Source organism: Phaethon aethereus (assembly GCF_964289735.1).
Source record: "Phaethon aethereus genome assembly, chromosome: 1".
Classification (NCBI taxonomy): Eukaryota; Metazoa; Chordata; class Aves; order Phaethontiformes; family Phaethontidae; genus Phaethon; species Phaethon aethereus.
In genome coordinates, this window is record NC_138575.1 from 82732803 (window position 1) to 82756970 (window position 24168).

Below are 24168 nucleotides of genomic sequence, written 5' to 3' on the forward strand. Positions count from 1 at the left end.
AGATTTCTGGTTTTGCAATGTACCTTACTAACCCTGCCACTGGCTCCATGGGTTCAGTAGGTCTCTGGAAAAGGGAATGCAAACTGAAGCCACTGAAAGGACTGGAGCTGTGGTGGGGAAGAGATGAAGGAAATAAAGATGCAAAGAAGATCCATGGATTTGAGCAGCTGCTGGCCAGGAATGCTTGTGAATGGCTTGCTCTACAGAACTTGCTACTCTCCAGGGGCTGGCAGGGGTCCTTTCTGCAAGCCCCAAGCCACTTGACATTCAACTGCTAATAAAATGTTATTTTAATATAGTTTAATAAAAAGGAGCTGTAGGGGGAGTATGAAATTGTTTGCAGCTCCTAGAGGAACAAGGCACCTTTATGTGCAGCTGCTCAGGGAAGTAGAAGGAGCTTTCAGAAATAGGGTGGGCTTTGTTTACCCAGGAACCAAAGCCTTCGTTTGCAAATGCACATTTTTGCTTTTAGTTTTGTGGGGGTTTTGTTTGTTTTGTGTGGCTTTTTTTTAATGAACAGCTTCAAACCAATGACTTCTTTATTTCTGGTCCACTTCTGGAAAGTGGTTTGGAAACGTGACTAATGGACATCTAGTTGGTTCCAGAAGCGTCAAGATTTTCATTTGCTAGCAGACTTTCAGAAGGGATACTACAGCTCTCAGTTGATAGGCTTGTTTTTAACTGAATTCAAAGGTTATGCTCCGGTCCAGCTGTAGAACTGATCAATTTGTGTGGGTCTGTCCCATTCCAGTTTAAGTTTCCTAAAGGAAACTTACAGCACTAAAACTGTTTTTTGGCTGAGAAGCCCTGTTTGCTGGGGAAAGGCGTCTTGTGAATGCAGCTTTTCTTTTGGCAATCTGAACCGAGTCACTGTAGCAGATCAATGAAATCAAACCCGGGTCTGCACATAGCAGAGCTCAACTCGGAGGGAAACCCTCACATCAAGATTCTGGTTTGAGAAGCCAGCTGCCCTCGAATATGCCTTCGCAGCAGTCCTCAGAGCATTTCTTTTCCCTTTTACATGCTTTGTGAAGTGCTGTGTATACTTAACAGTGCTCTATAAATTAAAAGGATTGACGTGCATTTATTTCTAAGATCTTTATGAACTTATTTAAAACTGTATGCCAAATCAAAGTGGCCTTAGGGTTCACAGCACATTGCCAGGGCAGTAGTCTTAGCGGCTGGGATTGGATTGTTCACCAGTGTAAGCACATTTCTGGAGTTCCTTTCTACAGCCACTGTTAATTTTCCCTGTTCAGTGTCATTTGGCTGAAATAATTCACTTCCCCTGGCCTGTCTGCCCTTTACTGTTTGTGATCATCTAGCTGGAGAGGAGAATCTGGGCACCACCCTTCCTTTGCTGTTGCAGAAGTTACAGGCTATGTTCCTCTTCTTCCAGGGATTTAATCGCTTTGTGGGCACCACAAATTCACGAGCCAAATTCAGAAGACAGAGGTATGGGCATGTGCAAAAAGTCAAGAGCCAGAAGGTTTACTTTCGTAGCAGCTAGCTCACTGGCTTCTCTACCAGCCATCTCCTCCCGCAGGATCGTAGTGGGAGACTACTGGAAAGAGCAAAAGGTAATTAGCTGCCACCATTCCAGCAGACCATCCCTAGACACTCCATCCCAGACCCATGGTCACCAGCTGGTGCCCAGATCCTCCTGCCAGCTGAGGGAGCTCTGTAGAATACTTTAAATTCCTGTTGTGCTAATGGTGCTTAGATACTACAGTGAGACTATGGCACTTTAGATATACCTGAGATAGACAAATGGATGAATGGTGTCTCTGAAATAAAATCTTTCACGCTAGTGTTCTTTGTTATTCCATCTTTCTTTCTTTCTTTCTCCCCAGAGTGACCCCCTGAGCATCAGTTTCTCGGCCCCTGGCAGGACCAGATTTGGAAATACATGTGTCATCCTTCACAGAGGGATGACGATTACTTAGCATAGCTGCTGTGCAATGCAAATAAGAATCTGGAGGTGAGGGGTATTCTTAGAATTGCTGTTCATTTGCATCTAACGTTTCTGCAGGAATCTGAAAAGCTGGAGGATAGCACACAGTGCTCCCCATTCCTTTATGAGAGAAAGTGGCAGAACCTTATTCTGCAGTGACGCACCATCCTGCTGGTAGATGAACCTGGTTCTAGCAGAGCTGCCACTGCTCTGAGGAGATTATGTTCCCAGTTCTGTCACCTGGGTTGTATGAGATCCAGTTTTGCATTTCCCTGTTGAAAAAATATATGTAATAGTGATGACTTAAATACAGCTTCTTTTACATTCCACTTTGCTTCATTGTTTATGACTGGGAAAACAAATTTCTTTTGATCTTGGACAAGAGGTGTGTTTAATAAATTTTAAAAAGTATTTTATGTGTAATCTCTAAAGCATTTTTTTAGATATATTAAACAAACGAAAGTGCCCCTGCGTGCACAGCAAACTCTTCTTTCTGGCCCTGTTTCCCCTTTACTCCAGCAACACTGGCCTGAATATCCAAAGACACAACAGCAGGAGCCCCCATCTCTGAAAAAAAGGAAAATACAGGATATTTCAGGAGATGGAGCAAACAGAGGCCAAAAGAGGCATTGCTGGAGTAGTCTGCTTTGCTGCTTGTACCCTCATGTCCCAAGCTGTGAAGGGCCCTTAGCCTTTCCATGCCAAACCTGATGTATCTCACAAGTAGGCTGATCCACCTCTCAACTGTTGTCTCCCTTTTCTCATTCAAGTGCTTCCTGGCTTTCTTAGTAGAAAAAGCATGAATCCACGTTGATAACACTGCTTTTGCAGTCCTGATGGACTTTGACAACTGTCTGGTTCTCTTCTCACAGGCCTGACCTCTTTGGGACACTCATTCACGTGAACAGATGTGAGAGCCTAGGAACCGGAGAGCACAGGGGGCAAACTTCTTAGGGGAAGCAGAATTTTCCTCTTTCTTCTTGAGGCTTGCTATGGAGGTATCTGTAGCTGCAGATAGCTGACTCTGTGCCTGAGGGACATGCCGGGATAGGTGGGACAGCATGGTCAGAGGACAGTAGCCCTTCAATGGGAAGTGAAAGCACCCATCGATTAAAGCAGGCCATACCAGGTCCAAGCATCATAATGGATTCAGAGAGCGCAAAGATGTGCAAACTCCTTTGTTTCCTTCCCTTTGGCACTCACTGTGCAAAGCACAGCTCTATTGGATATAAAGGTTGGCGGTGCTTGGAAGAGACTTGTCTGAACAGCCATATGGACAGGCAGTTCAAAATAACTCTACCACACCACAGCAAACCTTGGTTGCACAGCCTCGAGGAATTGACTGAAGTAACCTTCCTCCAAAAAAGCAAAGCTACTCACAGAACTCTCAACAAGTCTCAGGAGGCCAGACCAAGTAAGCTGCTTGGAAACACAGCTGGTCTGACCCCTGACAAGGCTTCCTTGGAAAGGTTTCTCTGGTAATAGCGCAAGCACAACTGATCTGCACAAGACTATCTCCCTGCCCTGGGCATGCATAAGGGTAAGGATGATAGCATGGCATTATTATGAAGGGCAACGTAGCCAAAGTAAAGGTGTCGCAAGGCATTTTACCATCACAAAGGTGGATGGTTGAACCAGGCCTCCATGTGAGGGAAAGGGTAAGAAGAAGAGATTGAAATGGGATGAGCAGCTGGAAGAAAGGCTGGGGAGCTGGACTTCCTGCAGCTGCTGGGAAGGCAAGGTGATTTGGAGGTGGTGACAGCTACATGAGAGAAGGATTCCCATTCTTCAGACATCCCAAGTAATCACTTCCTCGTCTCTGGCCTCGTTTTGCTTTTGCTTTTGCTTTCCAGAGCTCTTGCAATTGTCCTGCTGCTGGTCATATGTTGCTTTGGGCCATTGCCTGCTATGTCTCTACCTCAAGCTGACCTTCACCACAGTACTGCTGAACTCTACCTAGCTATGGTTCAGGTGTTTGCACTTTCCCATCTTTAAGCACAGAACCACAGAGTAGGCTTCTCTATGTCTGTCCCTGTTCTGTCAATGTTTCCCCTCACAAAAGGGCAGTCTCTCCTTGCTTACCCCAAAGCACGTATAATGTGCGTGTGCCTCTACAGAAGGCAGAGCTTTTGACAGGCCTATGTCATTTGATTTGCCTTTTCCCAGACTTAGAAGAAGATTTTCATTTCTAGGATAGGGACTGAGAAGTTGCTTCCCACAGCTCTGCACCTGTCTGTTGTGCTTAAGATGCCTCCTTGCTGGTCAACTGCTTTCTTTTCTTGCCTGATTTCTTTAACAGCTGACCTTTGATTTCTCTCTATGCCTTCAGGCAGGCAGAAATACCAAGCAAAACAGGAAAAACCGAGTTTATTGCAGACTTCTTCCCAATTCATTGGACATATGATCAAACCTTTGTGTGAACCTAGGGTCAAACAGGAAGCACAAGCTGCCTTAATGGAGGAAAAAAAAAGAGATCTTTTAATAATTATCACAAGATGGGAAGCAGCAATGAGAATGCATGGGGCAGGGGGTCGGAACAGAACATTTTTCCTTGAGTCTAGAGAGAAAAGAATTGAAATCTCTGAATGTGAGTCCTCATATTCTTAGAAAGGTGAAAGAAGATGACAAAATATGATGGTACTTGTTCTGGACCCTTGAAATCTAAGGAGTTACTTGGCATAGTCACAGTGTTGTTATGTCTCAGGCCTATTCTGAGCACAGAGGTTGGTGTGAAAGCATTCAGAGTTTGCCTTAGGGCAGCCATGTCCTGCCTTAAGCCTCAGGCACTTGCTTTTATTTGGCTAATATGGGATGTAGCTGCTAATGTTAATGTAATTGTGGGTTTCAACTGAGGTCTTCCACCTCGGTGTGTATGGAGCCACTAATGCATGTGAAGAAAGGGTGAATTCCTTTCTCAAGAAATGTAACCTAAGAAGGTTCTGAAATTCCTCAGGCTCTGAGGCTTTTGATGCTTTACTTTTATTGCCATCAGTGCTGAAGCCAGCCAGCTCCCAGCAGGGGCATTCCTGGGGAGGGAAGTAGTGAAGTGCCAAGTCAGAAGTAGGAGGGGAAGAAAAAGGAAATGGCTGGTATTTAAAAATACTCAACCCAGGAGGCGTGAACCATGAACTGAAGAGAGAAGCCAGAAGAAACCCAGGTATGTCTTGGAATACAAGATAGAATGAATCATTACAGATACTCCCTTTCAAGCCTATGAGTAGGTGAAAATCATGTCACTGCTGCTGTGATCACGTAGGTTAGTGCTGGTGCATCACAGCGGTGCTATTGTTTTTCTAGACTTGAGAAGAAGCGGTGTTCTTCTGGAATAAATCCACAAATTGGTACTTCAGTCTGTACCATGAAGCTATTAGATCCATGTCTGTGAAGAATACTCTTCTGTTGTCTTACTCGGTGCTAGCACAGCCCCCATGTCTACAGTACCCTTCTGGCACTTAAAAATCGTGGTAACTTTCTCTCTTATCCACAGAATAAACAACATACATCAGCTGAATAGCATACACTGCCATTAGCTTTTGCTGCAAAACCGTTACGAGAAGGACTGCTAAAGTAAAGCTTGTGTGAAGACCTTTTGTGCTGGCATCTGTGCACAGTGAGGTTTGGTCTCTCGTCCCTTATGAACATGGGCAAACAACTCTTGCCTCCATAATCACAAGGCTCCTTCAACTGGCTGAAAAGTTCATATTTCTTGTAGTAAATAGGTATTTCCAAGGCTGGGCTTTCATGACTTCCTGCAATTGCGAACAGCTCTCGCTGATTTGTGACAGCAGATTACATCGGATGGCCGAAGCTCTTGCCATCCCCAGCCACCCGCTAGGTTATTTTTAACTTGGATTGCTTCCCTGATTCAGCGCTCATCACAGCTCCACAAACAGCAGGGCTGGCACAAGTAAGGGAAAATTGCAGTCTCAGGTGGGTGGTAACAAACATCCAAAAGAGCTCAGCGGTTCCTTAAGTTGTTATTGCCACCATGCAATCCACGTCAGGGATCAACAGCCCTGCAGGGGAAGCAGTGAGTTAAGAGAAAGCTGAACAAAGGCATTAAACAGAAATGTACCTTTTTTTGTGCACAAGGAATATTTCCAAAGGAGGACCAGCTTATGAATCTTTTCTTTTCCAAATGTACATTAAACAGCTGGAATCGCGCTCATCTTTTGCTAAGTAGCTTTGAGGAGTGGACCTGCCAGGTTTGTACTACCCCGCTCATCCCACTGAAGCTATGGTTCCACCTGCTTTTCCTTCAAAAGCAGCACGAGCGTCCCTCATCCCCTCCTCTGTGTGTCCTCGTGGTCATTTTCTCCCATGCTCTGCTCACTGTGCCAGTGCAGCTCTGTGTGCAACTGCATCATGACGCAGATCGGAAAGTTTCGGTGGCTGAAGAGTAATAGTTCCCTACTCTACCCTTGGTTATTTTTAGCCGGATCACTTCTTGATCCAATCCACTGTACAAACACATAAACAGCTGTGTCAGTATGACAGGCAGAAAATATTTGAGGGAAGGGCATGGGAGGCTTAGACAAGTTTAATCATCACTGGTACCAAATGGGAAATCACAATCATGAATGATTGCTTTAAATGCCCAGCAGCAATTATTTAAACTTCACTGCAGGCACCTGTCTTACTCCTTATGCAAGAAACAAGGCCTAGGGAACTTCACAAGTCTGTGCCACAGAAACAAAAAGGCATTGTGCCTGGCTTAGCTGGACCTTTCTCAGTGAATCAAGGAGGGAGCTTAAGCAAGTCTGCTGGTATGTACAGCAGCAAGGGTTCCTCATAGCTTGTTTACCTGCTTGAGGTTTTGCCAGCCTGTGTGCTTAAATATCAAGTCCTGCAGAGATCAAAGTTTGCCATCTTAGTAGTTGGTCTGGACACCAGCCATGAGCAGTTACTAAGAAGTGTGCAAAATGTGTTTAGAAAATGCTGTAGAGATGATCTGATGGCATTTTAAAACAACATGCGGCTTGCTTTGAAATGCTCTAAGTATTGCAGCACAAAAAACCCCAAATGGCACCTTCTCTGCTCTGCAAAACAGAGGTGTTTTCATGTTCATACCCTGCAGCTCAGGGTAACCATGACTGTCTCAGCCTCTCTTCCTGCTCCCTTCCTCCATCTAGTACCAACTTGCAGATTGGGTAAACAAAGAAAAGTCCTTACCAAGTTGTGGCAGCTTGGCTTTGTCTCACGTGCTGTTGTCCTGACCCAAAAGTTTGTTTTCTCGGCACAAGTGGTTTGATGCAACATGCATAGATTTTGTTTTTCGTCATCTTCTTCCCTGAGCCTTTTGCTGCTGGGATGCTCTCTCCTACTTCCTTTTGTCCTTCCCCAGTGGCGTGCTCTGAACAGACAGCACGAGGGAAGGGATGGGGATGTCAGGCGGATTTCCTCCTGTGTTTATGGGGACCGTTACTCTGGAGTTATCTTGCCTTGTGTGGGAAAAGCACCTTTTTGTGTTCAGAGTAGCAGGTTAAAACCAGAGAGCTGGTACAACCTCTGGCACCTAGAAGTGGGGACTTAATTAGGGAAAGGAAGGTCCCATGTCTGGGCGTCTGTCCCCTGCAGCCTTCTGTCCCAGCCGCAGAGCAGGCACCAGACAGAGACAGCAGAATCCATGTCTGCCCGGCAAGGAACCATCCGAAGCAAGAGAAGGAAGTTCTTCCTCTTGCACAGGCTTGGCTAAGGAGACCACAGGGGAGAGCAGCCAGAGCTGTGGCAGGATGGGTCTCCCAGGGGCGTGGAAAATAGAAAGAGGAAAGAGAGTGATGGGAAGGATTGCTGTGCTGGTAATTTTCCAGGGAAAAGCACAGTTTAGGATAAATGTCTTACAAATACAAGAAGCTTAATTTAATACTGTTTTTTTTCAATAGCACGACCTATCTACAAATCTAATTAAAAATCAAGCATAATAAGAGCCAAAATAAAGGTGAGACCTCAGCCCAAACCAGAAAATGAAATTACTTTACTTCTTCCTTTAGCAATACTGTGCCTGGTTTCTAAACATGAATGTTAGCTTCCGTTTGAGACAGTTTGCCATGCGATCTGGATTAAAGCATCTGTCGCTTGGCTTGGAGTACAGTATTGCAGCACAGGCACCTCGGGTGAAGGAGCGACTCAAGTGAAAACACGTCAGACAGAGCATATGCGACAGACCATGTGTTTCTATTCATGGCCTTCCTAGAAAGCTCATGAAGATGACAAAGACCTCTGTGGTCTTAGAGGCAGAGACTGAAAGAAAAAAGGAGGGAAGATCCACTGCTAAATGTTGAGGGGAAAATAACGAGCTGCCCAAACCTAAGCATGTGTCCAGAGCTGGACTCTGTGGACAAAGATGCTAATTCTATACTGTTTAATGATATTGTATCAAAATACACAAATAAAAGTGCTTAAATTCCAGTTAGCCAGCTTTTGCTGACACATTATATACTGGTCAAATAACATGCCTGAGATACATGCTAAATACTGACCAATACCAAAAGACAGTAATTCTGAAGCATAATTTAAAGATGGAAATCTGCTTCATTAATTAAAATAACTTACAGGGGTATATGACATGCTCCTCATATAGGGTGCCTGAGCAATTGCTGCTGTGAGCAAGGAATGATGGGGATATTGTTCAATGAAGACTTTGCTCCACCCAAAGGCACAAGTACAGAAAGAGTTTATAGAATCATAGAATGGTTTGGGTTGAAGGAATCTTTAAAGGTCATCTTTAGGTTGAAGGAATCTTTAAAGGACCAACCCCCCTGCAATGAGCAGGGACATCTTCAACTAGATCAGGTTGCTCAGAGCCCCATCCAACCTGGCCTGGAATATTTCCAGGGATGGGGCATCTACCACCTCTCTGGGCAACCTGTGCCAGTGTTTCACCACCATTTCATGCAACAGTAGCGACTTCTGCCTATATTCCACTCAAAATAATATGTAGAGATGTCAGCCAAAGAAGGAATGCCACAGCAATGATGGTTCAGCAAAACACCTGAACTCCCACAGCACTTACTTTTAAGACTGCAGAAGAAAGGATATGCAAAAATCCATTATTTCATCTGCTGTCAAGAAAAAAGTTTCTCAGGAAGATAATGAGAAAATTATGAGGAATATTGGCATGTTATCTCTGTAGAAATGCAGACTGTCTCTTGGGAGAGTGGACTTGCAGCAAGCACAAGAGTAGCTGAGAGTGCAGGAATACTGTTTGCCTGGGGACTGGCTGCTGCAAGGCTTGGTTGGGCAGAACCAGAGGGGAAATGTCATGCTAGAAGATTGACTACAGATAGATGGGGAAAACCAGAGCAAAGACAAAGCAGAAAATGACATGGCAGTTGTTTGGGGGCTGGGTTGATTGCAGGCACCAAAGCCAAGGGCATCCAAAATGATCGCCTGTTGTTTAGGTAATTTATTGTGGATTTAGCAAGCATAAAATGGGATTGAAAGGGAAAACAGGAGGCATCTTTTTGTTTCATATGTTGGTGTTTATGAAGGTGGAACTCTATGGTGCAATCACTCTGGAAGCAATCTTTTTGTCCTTACCTAACCCCAACCAATCCTTCCTACCTCTGAGCAACAAACAGCACATTAGCATCCCCTTTTTCTCCCACTTTGTTCAACAGGGAACTATGTACAACAGCACAGTTACACCAGCCACTGAGTGTCTGTAGCTAAGAGGGCATTCAGCTGTGGTACATGTCAGGGAGATGTGAGGAAAGGAATGAAATTGGAAAAGGGAACCTCTTAAACCACAGAAGAATTTGTAACATGGAGCCATAGCCCCTGTCAAATACTGAAAAGAAAGAGGAGAAAAATGGTCCTCAAGAAGCCAAGTTGACTGACTGACAAAGGTAAACCATCCCAGAATGACTATCACGCCAAAGGAAAGAAATTGACTACATTTATTCACCTCCATGGAGGGCCGGAAATGTTCAGGTGCTGTTAAAGCCACAGAGGAGGGTCCACCGGTTCAAGTTTACCTGCAGAAGAAAGCAGGCTGGCTGAATCCTGCATGTTTTCTCAGGTAATGCACTAAGTCTAATAAAAACCCATTTTGTTTTAACTCTTGATTTATCCTATCAATTTAAAATAAAATTTTAAAACTTTGCCATCTTTTCCAACATCCTGTCATCTTCTAGCAGAGACCCATCAGCTAGATGGGGTCCCATCAGCTAGAGCTGGGTTCCATCAGCTGCAGCACCTATTTTCTTAGTCTAAGAGAAACTGCAGAGACCTGTGACTTCTCAGAGATCGCCAAGGCCAAATGAGTGATTTCACACATTCATGTGAAGTCGTTTAGAAATTACTTGTAGATGAAGAGCTTTCCCTTCCTTGGGTAAGGTTTTTTGACTCACACAGGTATTTTGTGGCTTCTCATGACTACATGGGGTCATTCTCTAGCTTTTTGTGAGTGTTCTGGAATTATTACAGGGGACCTAATTAAGCCCTCGTATAAGAACATTAAAGTCTAACGGGTTACCTAGAGTTGCATATGGACTTTTGCCTAGACTCTTTCAGACCCAGTGTCAGCCATCAGTACCACACACCTTTCTGATGAAGTGTCTCATCGATCTTGCTGCAATATCCCTCGTGTGGCCTTTTCCAGTATTGCACAGGTCAAAAACTGGAACATCATCTGGCAGAGGAAATTTAAGATTCTGCCAAGTTTAGATTAGCACTCCAATTTCAACAGATAATGTAAATAGCAGAACTGGAGTGGGGACAATTTGATATTTTAAAACCAAGGGGGAAAACCTCCCACCACCACCCCCAAAAAAACCCCCAAAAACCCAACAAGTCATAGAATCATAGAATGATAGAATCATGGAATCGTTTAGGTTAGAAAAGACCTTTAAGACCATCAAGTCCAGCCATAAACCATCTTAGTTTGCATGGTGCATTTGGGTCTGTTTTCCTTCATTTATTATGATCATGACTGCAGCAGCAAAGTCCAATCTCTGAAACTGTGGACAAAGCCACCACTTGTATATTTAAAGCTTGTCCCAGGGAATGAAAAAGCTGTGCAAATACTGGCTTTTTTGATCTCAGAATTGCATCCAAGGTTGACAAGCAGCAAGGGGTAAAAAAACCAAAACAACTCAAAAAAATTAAATAGAAAGGGAAGAAAAGTGGCTAGGAAGCTCTACAGGATAATAAGTAATTTAATTTAAAAGGGACCCAATGTGAACTCTTTATAATACTATATTCTGAGTTGAAGAACCGAGTACAAATTCCTCTGCCAATACTTTCTCTGCTAGGATTATTGAATAGTTAACATTCACTAATAAATCATGTACAAGATTTAGATAAAGCAATGCTGCCTAAACGAAATAATAAAAAAATGAAACAGGAAAAAAATGCCCTTGATGGTAAACGTCCTTTACAGCTGTAAATCTCACATTTTTCTTGGCAAACAAACGGCATGTAGACTTCTTCTGAAAGCAAGAAACCCTTAAGAACAAATATTTAAAAAACATTGTAATTACAAATATTTAAAAAACATTGTAATTATAAAGTTGATAGTAGAAGGAGTGAAAGCTCAGTTTTGCATGTTACATGTTATTATCCTTGTGGGTAACACCTGATCTAAAAAGATTTTTGTCAAACCAAGAGGTCAGAGTTTAAATACTGATAATCCACTTCATGCTGCAAAAGTCTCAGGCCACCATAATACACATCTTTCATGACTTGACTGCATTAGGTACAGTCAACTAAGGAAAATACAAGAGAAACCACTGTGAATTGTCCATATCTTTTAAGACACAATATTAAAAATAGAAGAAAGTGTTCCTGCCCTTGCTGTGCAGTATAAAGCAAAAATGTTGCACATAATACTACTGTAAAATCAGCTACCACAAAACCCAGTTCAGAATACTCTTTCCTCTTACAGAGGTAAAACATTTGAGAATGGACTATTACATTGTTTTCTAATTACACATTTATACATTTATATTTATAGTAATATGTATTATAGTCAAATATGATATTTACATTGAGACATTTATTTATAAATAAATAATTTTATTTAAGAAATTTTTAAAGCCTTTACATTTTTCAAATTATTACACATATGGGTTTTCTACATAAGCAAGATGAAATATAAGAAAAGGCATAACCACAAAGACATGTTTTGCCTAGAAGTGCTACATAGCCCTGGACAATACACGTCATTACAGCAGCCTATCTCCTGCATAGTCATTTGAAGTTTCACAACTCTAGTTCAGATTAAATACCAATGACCTGATTCATGCTTACAATGAATTTCACTGTAAGTAATTGTAGAAAGCGTATTAAATACCATGACTCAGTATGCAAAACATCATCTGCTCCTCCTGACCAAAGCTTGCTATGCCTCACACCTACCTCCAGCAAAGGATATGTGTCAACGCAGCTGATAAATGGCCCCACAGCTTCATAAACCAGGCTTTGTACACTTTGCTTTTCTCAAAGATTAATCTTTGAACTAGTGAAGGGACCAGGATGATTTGCCATCAGTAACTGCAAGAAGAAAAGCACCCCCATTTATATTATGTTTTAAAACAGCATCCCATACCCACAAAAATAGAAGTCATCACAAATACACCACAAACTTTCAATTTATAAGCCTTTGACTTTTGGGATGGTAAAAACTAGTACTGAAGAATCTGTGAAAGGTTACAAAGAAAAGCAAAGATCTATTAATAGTCTTGCATGTACTATACAGCAATCTACCAATATACTGGAACTATTCAGGGGGTCTGGAACTGAAAAAAACCTTACAACTACTTTTGTAGCACTGAGATCAAAAGCAAGGAAAAGAATATGAGAGGCCATGCAAATCTTTAATTCCTGAGAGTCTCAAGTGGTCAGCATCACATAAAACATTTATTAAAAATGAATGCCATTCCATGAATAACTTGCATGTATTATGTAAAATATTTATTAAAGATGAATGCCATTCCATGAATAGCTTGCATGCTGCTTAGTTTGAGTAACAACAATGCATTTATCCATTGTAAATGAAGTTCTGTCTTCTGCCCAGTGAAATGTCTTTTATACCTCAGTCTATAACCCTTTTCATAAGTAAAGTTTATAAACACATCTTATACAACCACATTTTTTACAACATACACTTTAAAATACAGCTTTCATACAAACACATGAAAAGGAACAATGAATGCAGCTCGTTAGTAGCTCTTGACAAGGGCTCAACGGGAGGGAAAGCAAATACAATAGAGAGAATAAAATGTCTGTGGTGAAGAACCTCTAAACCTGGCCTATGGTTGGGAGACAACCATATTTACATAGGAACATGAATTAGAGCTCAGGTCTATGGACCACCAATTTAAACCACTTCCCACATTGCTCCTTGCGTGATCCTATGCTGACTGAATAAGCAAGAAGCAAGAAAACGCAAGACGACAGAGAAAGCAACACAAAAAGCAACACCCTTGACACCTTCAGAGGGGCAGGAGCAATAGCACAGCATCCCTACATACTTATTTCAAAATACAGCAGCTGTTGATCTCCTGTTGCAGATGCTGCCCTAGTGCAGAAGGGGTCTAGAGGGAAAATTTAGGCAACTGAAAAAAAAAACCTTAACTTTTACAGACAGGTATCTTTACATTAGGGGACCATTTCTGAAGCTAGGTCCCATCTTCAGGTGTTTCTTAGCTATACTGAAGCATTAGAAATGCAGCTTTAAAAACTGCAGACGTAGTTGGATCATTGGATGTAACAAAAAAATTACTTATTCCGTCACTTTTCAGTTTCCATAGACAGACCCTTCTCTATCAAGCTCCTCTGCCACCTTATGCACATAGATTTGGAGTCTACAACAGTACACACACGCACACACACACACAAAAAATCTATAATAGTATATCCCTATATTGTATAATAGACAATATAATAATAAGATATTGGTTAGTCTATCCAAGAAATTAATCTGCCTTTTTGTATATACACAGTGATTCCTACAGTTAATTAAACTGCAGCTATGCATACACAAATTCCCTTCCCCTCTAACTGAACAAACAAGCTTTTTACAGAAACCACATCATCTGTGTTTCCTGACTATGTTGTTTCAGATTCTGACTTGCTCATCTTTTTCCCCTCTGGGCTTCTGTCTTCTTTGGTCTTAACACTTCATCATTTCTATTCCACATTCATCATATTCTATTCCAGAAGACAAACTACAAAATCACAGAAATGAAACTGCTGATTTTTTTAAATCCCCAGCTCTCAGAGAAAGATGTCTTATCAGCACATCCTCATCTTGAGCAAAGATGAACTCTGTATGAAAAAAGAAAATAATTAAAAAATATTACTCAAAAGCAAGAAATCTTGCGTATAACAAACTGAGAATAAGTCATCAAAAAAAAAAATCAAGAAAAGCCCCTTATTCAAATATTCCAGAATCATTTCTAGGGCATGATTCACCTACTCCTGAGGTAGACATCTAAAACAGGTCAGATGAAGCACCACCTAATGGTGTCCATTTCTCTCCAGTGACTGTGAAGGGAGCCTGGAGCGTAACTCAGGTGGAGACGCCCATATTGCAGCTATTGAGATGCAGGCAGACAAGCACCAGCCCTACTCTTCACCCAGATTGCCTGCCTCAAGAGCACCCCCATTTCTGCAGGAGCTACCCTGCAGAAGCAGGCCCTTGACAGAAGGGGAGCAGAAGCTCTGCCTGGTGCCTTTGGTTGCTTGCCTGCCCTTTTCCAGCTTTCTCAAGAAAAGCATTCTACCTGAGCGGCTGCAGCAAGCGGGCAGAGCTCTTCTGTCCCACCCCTCCCCTCAAGAACCAAGAGGTTTGGGGTGAAGTGGGAAAAGAGAATTAAAAAGTGTTTTCCTACCCCCTCTTCCCTGTGAATACAGGGTCAGTCTGCTCATCCTAAATCTTCTTTCCACTTATATATATTCAGAATGAGAGAGATGTCTCAAAATCAGAAGACAATTCAAAAACTCTATTTGATCTTTATTAGAAGATGTATTTTCAGATTTGGGGATCAATTTAATGATGACTTTTTGACAGGCACATGGATGTTTTTTCTGTAGTTTCTTGAGGAAATAAGGCTTTCTTTATCACACCGTCAGTCCCCCGTAAGTCACTTAGGAACCAGCTGGCTCATTTTAATAAAATTTAACATGCACATAGAGGAACCAAAGATGAGCATGCTCCTGCAGCCAGAGATCAGCGGCTGGGTACAGCAGAGAGTTCTTACTGGCACCCCAATGGGGGCATCGGCAGGGCGAGACTGGCCCATAGCCATGTTGTTTGGCAGTTTATGTATATCTTGTCCAGGCAGCAGGTCAAAATATTTGATGTAAGGACACTGAATCTTTTGGGAATGTGGGAGGGACATAAGGATGATTTTGGGGGAAAGGGCTGCTGGGAAGAGGGAGCAATAGTAAGCTTTTCTTCATGCTGAAATAACCAACAGCAGAATGTACCACTTTTCTAATAAAGGTATTAATGGGAATATTGGTAATAATGACCTAACTGTATACTGTTTGGGGTCTTTAGACTGTAAGCATTTGGTTCTGTAACACTGCACGTGACCAGGATTTCCACCGCTGTCCACTGAAGTAGCTGATACAAGGACTGTCAAGAGCCAAATGTGGGACAAGATAACTCCAACTGAGCATCGAAGCTGGTGCTCCTAAAATGATGGAGAGGACTTACACCTGGTAGCCCTTCCTCTCTAGGGTTGTTCGCATCCCATAGAATGTGGGGACCTCGGCCTCCTAAGAGAATTTCCAAATAAGATTACCAGAAATTAATCAGAAATTAACTTCTCCTATGAGGACAGGCTGAGAGAGTTGGGTTTGTTCAGCCTGGAGAAGAGAAGGTCACCATATTGTGGCCTTTCAATATATAGAGGGGGCTTATAAAAAGATGGAGAAACACTTTTTTCCAGGGCCTGTAGTGACAGGGGAAGGGGCAACTGTGTTAAACTGAAAGAGGGTAGGTTTACATTGCATATAAGGAATAAATTTTTTGCCATGAGGGTGGTGAGACACTGGAACCGGTTGCACAGAGAAGTTGTGGATGTCCTGTCATTGGAAGCATTGAAGGTCAGGTTGGACGGGACTTTGAGCAACCTGATCTAGTGATAGATGTCCCTGCCTGTGGCAGGGAGGGTGGACTAGATGATCTTTGAAGGTCCCTCCTGGCCCAAACCGTTCTGTGATCCTATGATTTGAGAGCATCTGAGGAGAGAGTTGGTGATATTCCTGAACCTGGGAATTCAGAAAAACCCCAGAAAGCAAGGATGCCAGTTTCCTGGCAGGGCTGGGAGGTAAGAGGAGTGAACTGCACATGCCGGTTCCTGCGCTCGGCTGGGCCTGGGGGCCTGGCACCCGTGCTCCCAGCACCTGGCCCGGCAGGGCCCCCCGCGCCCACGCAGCACCCTCGCTTGGCCCCGGCAAGCATCCCAGCCAACCCCCACCGCGGGCGAGCCGCCGGGGAAGGGGGTGCCCGGGCTGGGGGCTGCGGGGCAGCAGCACGCGGCCGGAGAGAAGCGAGAAGCCACCATTGAAACTGCGCAGGGGACGAGCAAGCAGCCTGGCTGGTCCAGGCGGGGCGCATGGGCACGGGAGCACATCTGCAGCGGTGGGAGGTTTGGAAAGCAGTCTCTGAGGAGAAGTGGGGGAACTGGGTTTGTTGAGTCCAGAGGAGAAGGCTGGAGGTAGGGCAGGACATGACAACACAGTTGCAATGCATGAGAGGTTATTAAGAGAGGCAGCGATTACAGTGCTGGAAGGACAAAGATAAGATCTAATTAGCTTATTTTTCAGGAAAGAAAAGAAGAAAAGAAAAAAGAAAAAGGCTAGATGTTGCAAAAACTTTCTCTGAGTGAGGCGGTGCTGGAATAGATGACCTATTGTGAAATTGTGAAACCCACTTCACCGGAAGTTGTAAGAAGTTAACCAAACACCATGGTGCTACTGAGCAGGGGATGGACTGCCATGTTATTTCTCGGCCTTTGGAAAGTAAAACTCCATCTAACCTTTTCAAAAATAAAATTTTAAAAATCCATACATATCCTGTGAGTCGTTAAATGTGTGGGTAATAAAGTTTAGTATTTGGATATAAATTTTACAAATCCTAGTTTTACTACTATAGATGCAAGCATTTAAATTCAAAATATCATTGGGATAGCAAACTTTGATCTTTCCTCTCAAAGAAATTGCCTTGCAGTTCTTGAGCAGATAAATGCTGGCAAGATTCTTTAGCACTATTTCTGTCACACGAGTTACCTCATCACACCTCCTTCCTGCTACCAGCCTTTCTCCTCTGTTATCTCCTGCTCCCAGGGCTGTGTTCCGCAGAGAAGCACTGGCCACTTCTGTGTTCTTTGGGGCACTTCTATTCTTATTGAAATGCTTGTGGGCTGGACCAATCTCACAGCAAGATTATACAGTCATCTCCCCACCGCCTGAGGTTATGGGGCCATAGGATACCCCGGCACTGGAAAAAAAACAGATCGTATGGTTCTTTTGGGATCCACCATAGAGCAGAATACTCCCAACATATAGAGTATACTGAGGCATGCAGACCTTCCCAGTCCATTAGGGGATATTAAGTCCGTCAGGACATCTTAACTCCATTACCTAAAGGACACAGAGTTAGGAAGGTTTTCTTGAGATGCTGCATGGGTGCCTAATGTTAATCATCTAATCAGACGCTGAGTTCAGTCTGGCCTTTCACTACCAAATGGTCCCACTACCAATAACTCCAATACGCTTGGCCAGCCAACTAGCTAATGCTAATGGCACAGCTGGTTAGGGCTATGCATTGACTTGGCAGCTTGCTGGCAGTCCCTGGACAATACGAGGAGGTGTTCCTCAGTCCATCCTGTGCAGAGAAATGTAAACTACCCTGACACTGCCAAACCATTTCCTCTGCTGGGAAATATGCTGCAGTGACACTGGAATGTCTAAACAGGCTTGGTAAAGCTTAGTGACTCTGGCTCATAGCAATTTGGTGAGATACTTGTTTCATCAGTGCTTTGATATTCACATAGCTTTGAGCTCAGGCACAGTGCTACATGAAAACAGGTAGCCCACATCTGTTGAGTACACAGGATAAAAGGTCCTCTGGAAGATGGAAATTTTGGGGAGTGTGGTGCAGGTTGTACTGCAAGGCTCCACCCTCAAGATCAGCACAGGGTCAGCAGTGACAATGCTGAGCCACAGCTTATAAGCCTTGCTGGGTCTGATCTGACTCTGTGGGGAGCCATTCAGGTGCCTCTGCAGTTGTTCCCCAAAACTGATGGACTGCTTTGTGCAAGTCTCTTCACCCACCACCGTCTTCCCCATCTCAGTTCCCTCCACTTGTATAACTGTGGCATGTACCTGTTGGTGAGAGGCACTATATAAAACAGAGATATAATGATGAAGGCTATAAGAGATCTGGTGGATGATGGAAGATGAGAACCCATGAATTCCAGGCTGCAAGCTCCCAAGAACCCTTCATCTGAAGAATCGATTCATGGCTTTCACTCTCATAAATGCTGTTCTTCATGTGGTGTTTGAGGGAATAATCATACCTGATGAGGTTTTTTCCCCCTCTATTCCAGCTGATGATGATGTTGCCCCAGCTGAAAAGAAGGAGACCCATCATCTAAAAATTCATGTGAAAATGAACACACTTTGACCTTTACATTCACCAGCAGAGACCCCAGATGGGAGAGAATCCCCTTAGTTGCAGTGACTGAGGAAAGGGTTTTGATGGGAATTTTGACCTGACTCATCATCAGCTGGTTCACCTTGGAGAGAAGCCTGATCTGTGTGCTCCTTGTGGGAAGAGCTGGAGCCAGGGTTCAGCCCTCACGCAGCATCAATGAACCACCTCAGCAAGAAATCAACACCTGAATGGAGCATGGTCACTGTGAGTCCTGCAGGGAAGGCATTCACTCCTGCACCAGAGATGGGATAAAGGCGAAGATATCCAAGCCACTGTTGGGAGTCTTGCAGGCAATATGAGGCACAACCCCAAACACTACAGGGAACAATCTGACAATGTTCCAGTGCAGTGGGGTAACAGCAGTTGGATGTGAGTACGCTACTAAGATGACAGGCCCTGGGAGGTCATGTTGTTTTTGTGAGAATCACTAATGAGAGAGGAGGAGGTCCAGGGAAGAGAAGACCTTGAAGTGGTGAGAGAGAAAGAGAAGAGGTAAAAAAAGGAGCAGGGTTAGTGGAGTCAGCAGGACAGCAAGCAAACAGCATCTTCAAGGTGTTAAGAGAGCTATCTGGGTGCTGGGTTGGCAGTTAACTTGGGCATCTGGAGCACCTGCCCAAAACAGAAAGAAGGTAACTTTATCCTTCTGTTCTGAGAAAGCATAGTACAACATATTCTTGAGGTATTATGAATCATTATTGGCACTTTGTTAGTCATTGTTAGCTGTAGCCTGTAAGTACCTGAGATCCTAGACTACGCAAGACCTTACGGAGTTTGTTTCCCTCATCTTCTGCCCCTTGACAGAAGCCAAACATCTCAATCTCATATCCACCAACTTACAGTTGTGACCAGCTAACCTTTAAACAACTGTTTGGTCTTTCTTTCTTTATTCTCTCAGACGCTTTGGCAACTGCAACTCACCTGGCCCATGAGATGTGAAAATTTCAGACAAGACAGAAGAGACTCTAACTATGACAAATGCACTGTGAGCACAGGACAAGGATGTGCTCCCTACCTCAGCCAGTTTACAATCTAAGCCTGCAATGTAATGTACCAAGTTTTTTTCCTAAGGTAGAAAAAACACTCTCTTTATAGGGTCATTCTGCTTTTGTGTTTACTTGCAGTATTATTCTTGTGCCGTTCTTTGTTAAATGCAAAGAAAACTAAAAATATCTCACAGTGTGAATCATAAAAAGGCCCTTTTGTGTGTTAAGGACAAAAGCTTACTTCATGAAATATATGCCTTTGCATATATGAAACAATCCTGCTTCAGTCTGCCCTTCCAACAACAGCATCATAGCTCCAGACAAACAATACTTCCCCACTCCTGTGTGGATGGTCATATTTCTCTGCAAGCTCACATCCATCTTTACAACCTGTCATATGGGACAGGTTTCACTTTCCATGGCTGAGGGGAGTGAGGGCATGGGGAATCCTCTCCTGGTATAAAATGGGCCAGCATTGTGGATGTGATTACAGGAACATGTGTTCACTTTTCTATTATTAAATGTGTGGGCCATTATAGGATTCATGTTAACTTTAGGGCCTTCAGGAAAGCCACCATGGGTGGCCTAGCTGGGTTTTGGTCTTGTGCTACCATGGGCCAGAAGAGAACATGCATTTTCAAGGCCTAACAAGGTCACTGATATTAAGGATCAGAAACTAGCTGTGAGTTGGGTTACAGTAAGGGTTTGGTCCCACAGAAGATGTCTGTGACCAGGGCTGTACTCACCAGGTAGACCCTGCCAAGTTATGTTATCCTGGGTCAACACAGTGCAGGTGTTTTGGAGAACCATAGCATGAATATCATTGCAAGTTTTGGAGTAGGGTGAGGGTTCATTGATGTATAGTTAAGACTGGATGTTGAGGATGGCAGGATGGGGTGGGAGATAAAGGGCCAACCTTGGCCCTGCTTCTGCAGGGCAGGGGAAGAAGGGGGATCAGGCAAAGTCGAGAGGAGAGGGGTTTCTCCTGTTGCTGTCAGGAATGGGAGAAATAACTACTGTACTACCGAAAAGGGTATCCCAGGCACTAAGTTTTTATTCCTGTGCCCAACAACCCCCCTCTGTCCAGGCAAAGACTGAGGACTTTGGGCTAAAGCTGATCTCCACCATCCACAGCCCCAAAGTAAGCAGCCGGTCTGCAGCCCCACACATCTCCCTGCTGATGTGAGGCAGCTTAACTCGTGTGTGTTGAGCTGAATGAGGGGCTCTCGTTTCCTTCTGTGGCTAAAATCACATATTTTATTTTTAAAAAGCTGAAACTATAATAAAATAGTAGATCTTGGAACACTCTCACAGAAAGCCTTTGCAGAAATCCAGTGCAACTGCTTGCCTGAACCTAACAAAAAATATCTGAGCGAGGAGAAGGTAATTTGAATTTTAAACCTGCTGGTGTGACGATGTACAGACTTCACCGATATACAGGAGCGCGTATAACAGTATGGTGTTTGTGTGAATGCTACCTCAGCGGGAGGCAGCCAGGAGAGAGCGAGAGCGTCAGGAACAGCTTCCCAACAGGGGGCACTACGTCATTGCATATAGAGGCTGGAGAGCTCCGCCTCAAGGACTCCTCCCGTGCAAGGACGCTGAACGGGGAGGAAGGCACATTTCAGCTTTGTTTGTCCTCCTCTGCAAAAACGAAGCCGAGGAAAAATTACTGTGTTCACCTCATTAAAAGTTGCGCTATTATGCGTAATTACATCCACCAAAAAAGCCAAAACAAAACCCCCAAACCCTGCATCCAGGTTGCAGGGAGAATTCTGAATTTCTGAACTTTTAAGTGCTTGATTTCACAGTCATTCAAGAGTCTCTTAATACAAGCCAGGGACTTTTGTGTGCAATTTGTTAATTAACAGGGAATCATCTTGATTGATGCATGGGACAGATTAATTTGTTTGTGGGCTGGATTTTGTGTCTAGCCAACAAGAGGAAGGAAAGTGAAGGGCTGGTCTGAGTCATTACTACTGACCTATACCACAAGCAACAACACTTAGGTGGACATTATCGTATGAGGATCTCAGCTAGGAAGAAGTAGCTTCCTAGCACAGTGGTTTCCGAGTGAGCAGGGACGGACAGGATGGGGTTGGGGCAGAGGCAGCACTGCTGTTTCGAGCACAGGGGAAGGCTTCCGAATGTCATCCTCCCAACTGTGCTGCACATGCCAAGGTGCTGCAGGTGCCTGCATGGGTGCTTGGGTGCACACGTGCATGCGCAGTGCTTTCTGTATCAAGCTCCTACACAAGCAAGATCCTCCCTTTCAGGCTGGACCAGAAGACTACTTGGCAAGCCCTTCGAAGGCAGCATGCTGCTTCTTTCAATTTTACTCTCCATGCTCAATTTTGCTGAGGTCTAGTGCACTGTTTGAGCAGCTCTAGATTAGAATAAGATTGTCTGCAGTGTTGTGACTTTGTATTCCACCTTTCCCTTACACTAATTTATTTCTAGAGCTCATAGTTAAGCAGAAGGCCTGAAGAAATGACCACAGGATAACCGACCTACCTGAATGTGAAGAGAGCAGAAAGGAGGAATGATGTGTCCTAGTTTTTCTGGTAGCAAATTGATTTATTTGTTGTCAGTTTCTTTTCTACAGAGAGCTTTGAGTGTCATACACACACCTAACAAGTTATTGCCCCAAGCACCCACATATATAAGAAAAGTACAGAGGAAGACTCTGTTTAAGTTCTTGCCTTGGCAAATGGAGTGGAAGCATTTTAAGAGTTCCAGTAGCCTTCTCCTGGGCGTCTCAGGATGCTGGGGGAAAAGGAGAAAATAGCCATTGCCACTGATCCTCTGTTTAGGCCTTTTCTCACTCCTAAGAAAGGAGAGGAAACATCAGTGTGTGATGGTAAAGGGCAAGGCTGTTAGAGACTCCAATCCAGCATGGATTAGCTGCATATGTTTGTGAAAGAGAGAGAGGCATGCATGGAGTGGGCTGGGAAACAATTTCCTGCACCAAGACATAGCATTAGGACTCTGATTCAGGTTTACACAAGGATTTAGCTGTGTCTAATTCAAGCAGTTACCTTCGGTGCAGCTGCCCTTCCTGCCCCTCCGCTGCCACCGAGCAGGAAGGGCAGCTGGACACCGCGCTGGCCAGTCCCCGTGTGCCTGTTTGCTCATGCTGATCTCCACTGACTTCCTCCATCCCAAGAGGCCAAGTGCACAGGCCCTCCACCCCACCAGTCTGCAGGGGGAATTTGATTCTTAAATGTCCATAGGATCAAGATTACTGCAGGAGTAAAGAGGAGAAACGATGCCTTTAAAGTATCGAGGCTATGAATTACAGCCACATAGCCTGAGGTCTGGATGGAGCCCCAGAAGAAAAAGAGCACGTAAGAGCAAAGCTGTTGGCAAATTAGTCTCCTATTCAGGGGAGGCAACACTCAAGACAGGGCTCTTAAGAACTGGATCCCAGTCAGACTGCTGCATTGCGGCAGCCTCACTGCCTGGACCAGGCTTTGCAATATCCTCAGGAAGCTGCTGCTCCCCTGTGCGACAGCCCACAATATTCTCAGCTGTTCTCAGGTATCTTTGAAGGCCACGTGTACCTGATATCACCAAAGGATTTGGGGGAAAAAATAGCTTTTTGCATTCCTCGTGCAGCATTCAGAATCACAAGCAGAGAAATTGAGAGCGCTGCAGGAAACCGAGAGCTGCCTCCTAAAGCCTCCCTCGGAGTTGCAACGGAGGATTTCGGTGTGTGAGAGGCACCTGCCAGGAACAAGGAATAACTGGAGTGTCCTTTGCATGTAGCATCTCAGTGGGGAGAAAGCGTAAGCCCAAAGATTTCCTTAAAATTGTGACTGAGCTAGAAATTACCTGTGTCAATTGGTGTAAAAGAACAGCTGTTTAGAAGTCTTTGTGTAACCAGCTTTCACTAAAATTTTTCAAAATTTGTTTGCGGTATGTCTGGAGAGTGAGACCAATGTTGCATATTCTGGATTACCAGGAATTAACGCTTTTGATGATGAAGTAGAGGCAAATCCCATTAAAAGCTTTCCTATCTTTCTCCTTGTCTGCTCATTCCCCAATACAAATGTTTTTTCTCCATAATGTGTTTTTGTCCTTTTGGAGGCATTTCAATAATATGTAGCACTGTTTTTTTTAATCTGTTCTTGTTTTTAGGATCCTTGTTTACAGATATTGCCTTGTATTTCTTAGTTACCTTCCGTGGATCCTCTTCAGGTAGCCCATGGACCTCCTGATGTGTGTGGTCAACAGGACAGAAATTACTGCAATAGACTTACTCAGTGAATGCTGTCATTGCTGTTCTTGGTCATAAACCATCTTTTCCCTACACTAGTTCAAGTTTTGTGTTTTGGGAAAAAAGTATATCTCAAGCTTATGTTATTAGCTGCAGGGACACTTCCAAATAGATCTCCATATATTAATCAGGTGGGAATAGAGCTTGGAAAGCCATAATATTCAACAGGAAAGAGTGTGATGTCATATTGCATTAGGTATATGAAATGTAATTTTTGCAATTTTGGCTGAGGAAAATCTTCCTAAAAATGTAAAAGCTTACTACTGTTTCACTGAAAAGG

The 24168-nt window shown here is 43.8% G+C and overlaps 1 protein-coding gene across 1 annotated transcript in view; it reads left to right on the top strand.

Moving 5' to 3' along the window:
- Positions 1-1463: 1463 nt before the first annotated feature.
- LOC309405733 (uncharacterized protein) overlaps positions 1464-24168 on the top strand; it is a gene marked incomplete at both ends in the record, with an annotated part of 64188 nt that continues 41483 nt past the window's right edge. Inside the window, one exon of the mRNA XM_082000589.1 lies at positions 1464-1580. Coding sequence (XP_081856715.1) covers positions 1464-1580 — 117 coding nt within the window. The remainder of the gene's footprint in view (positions 1581-24168) is intronic.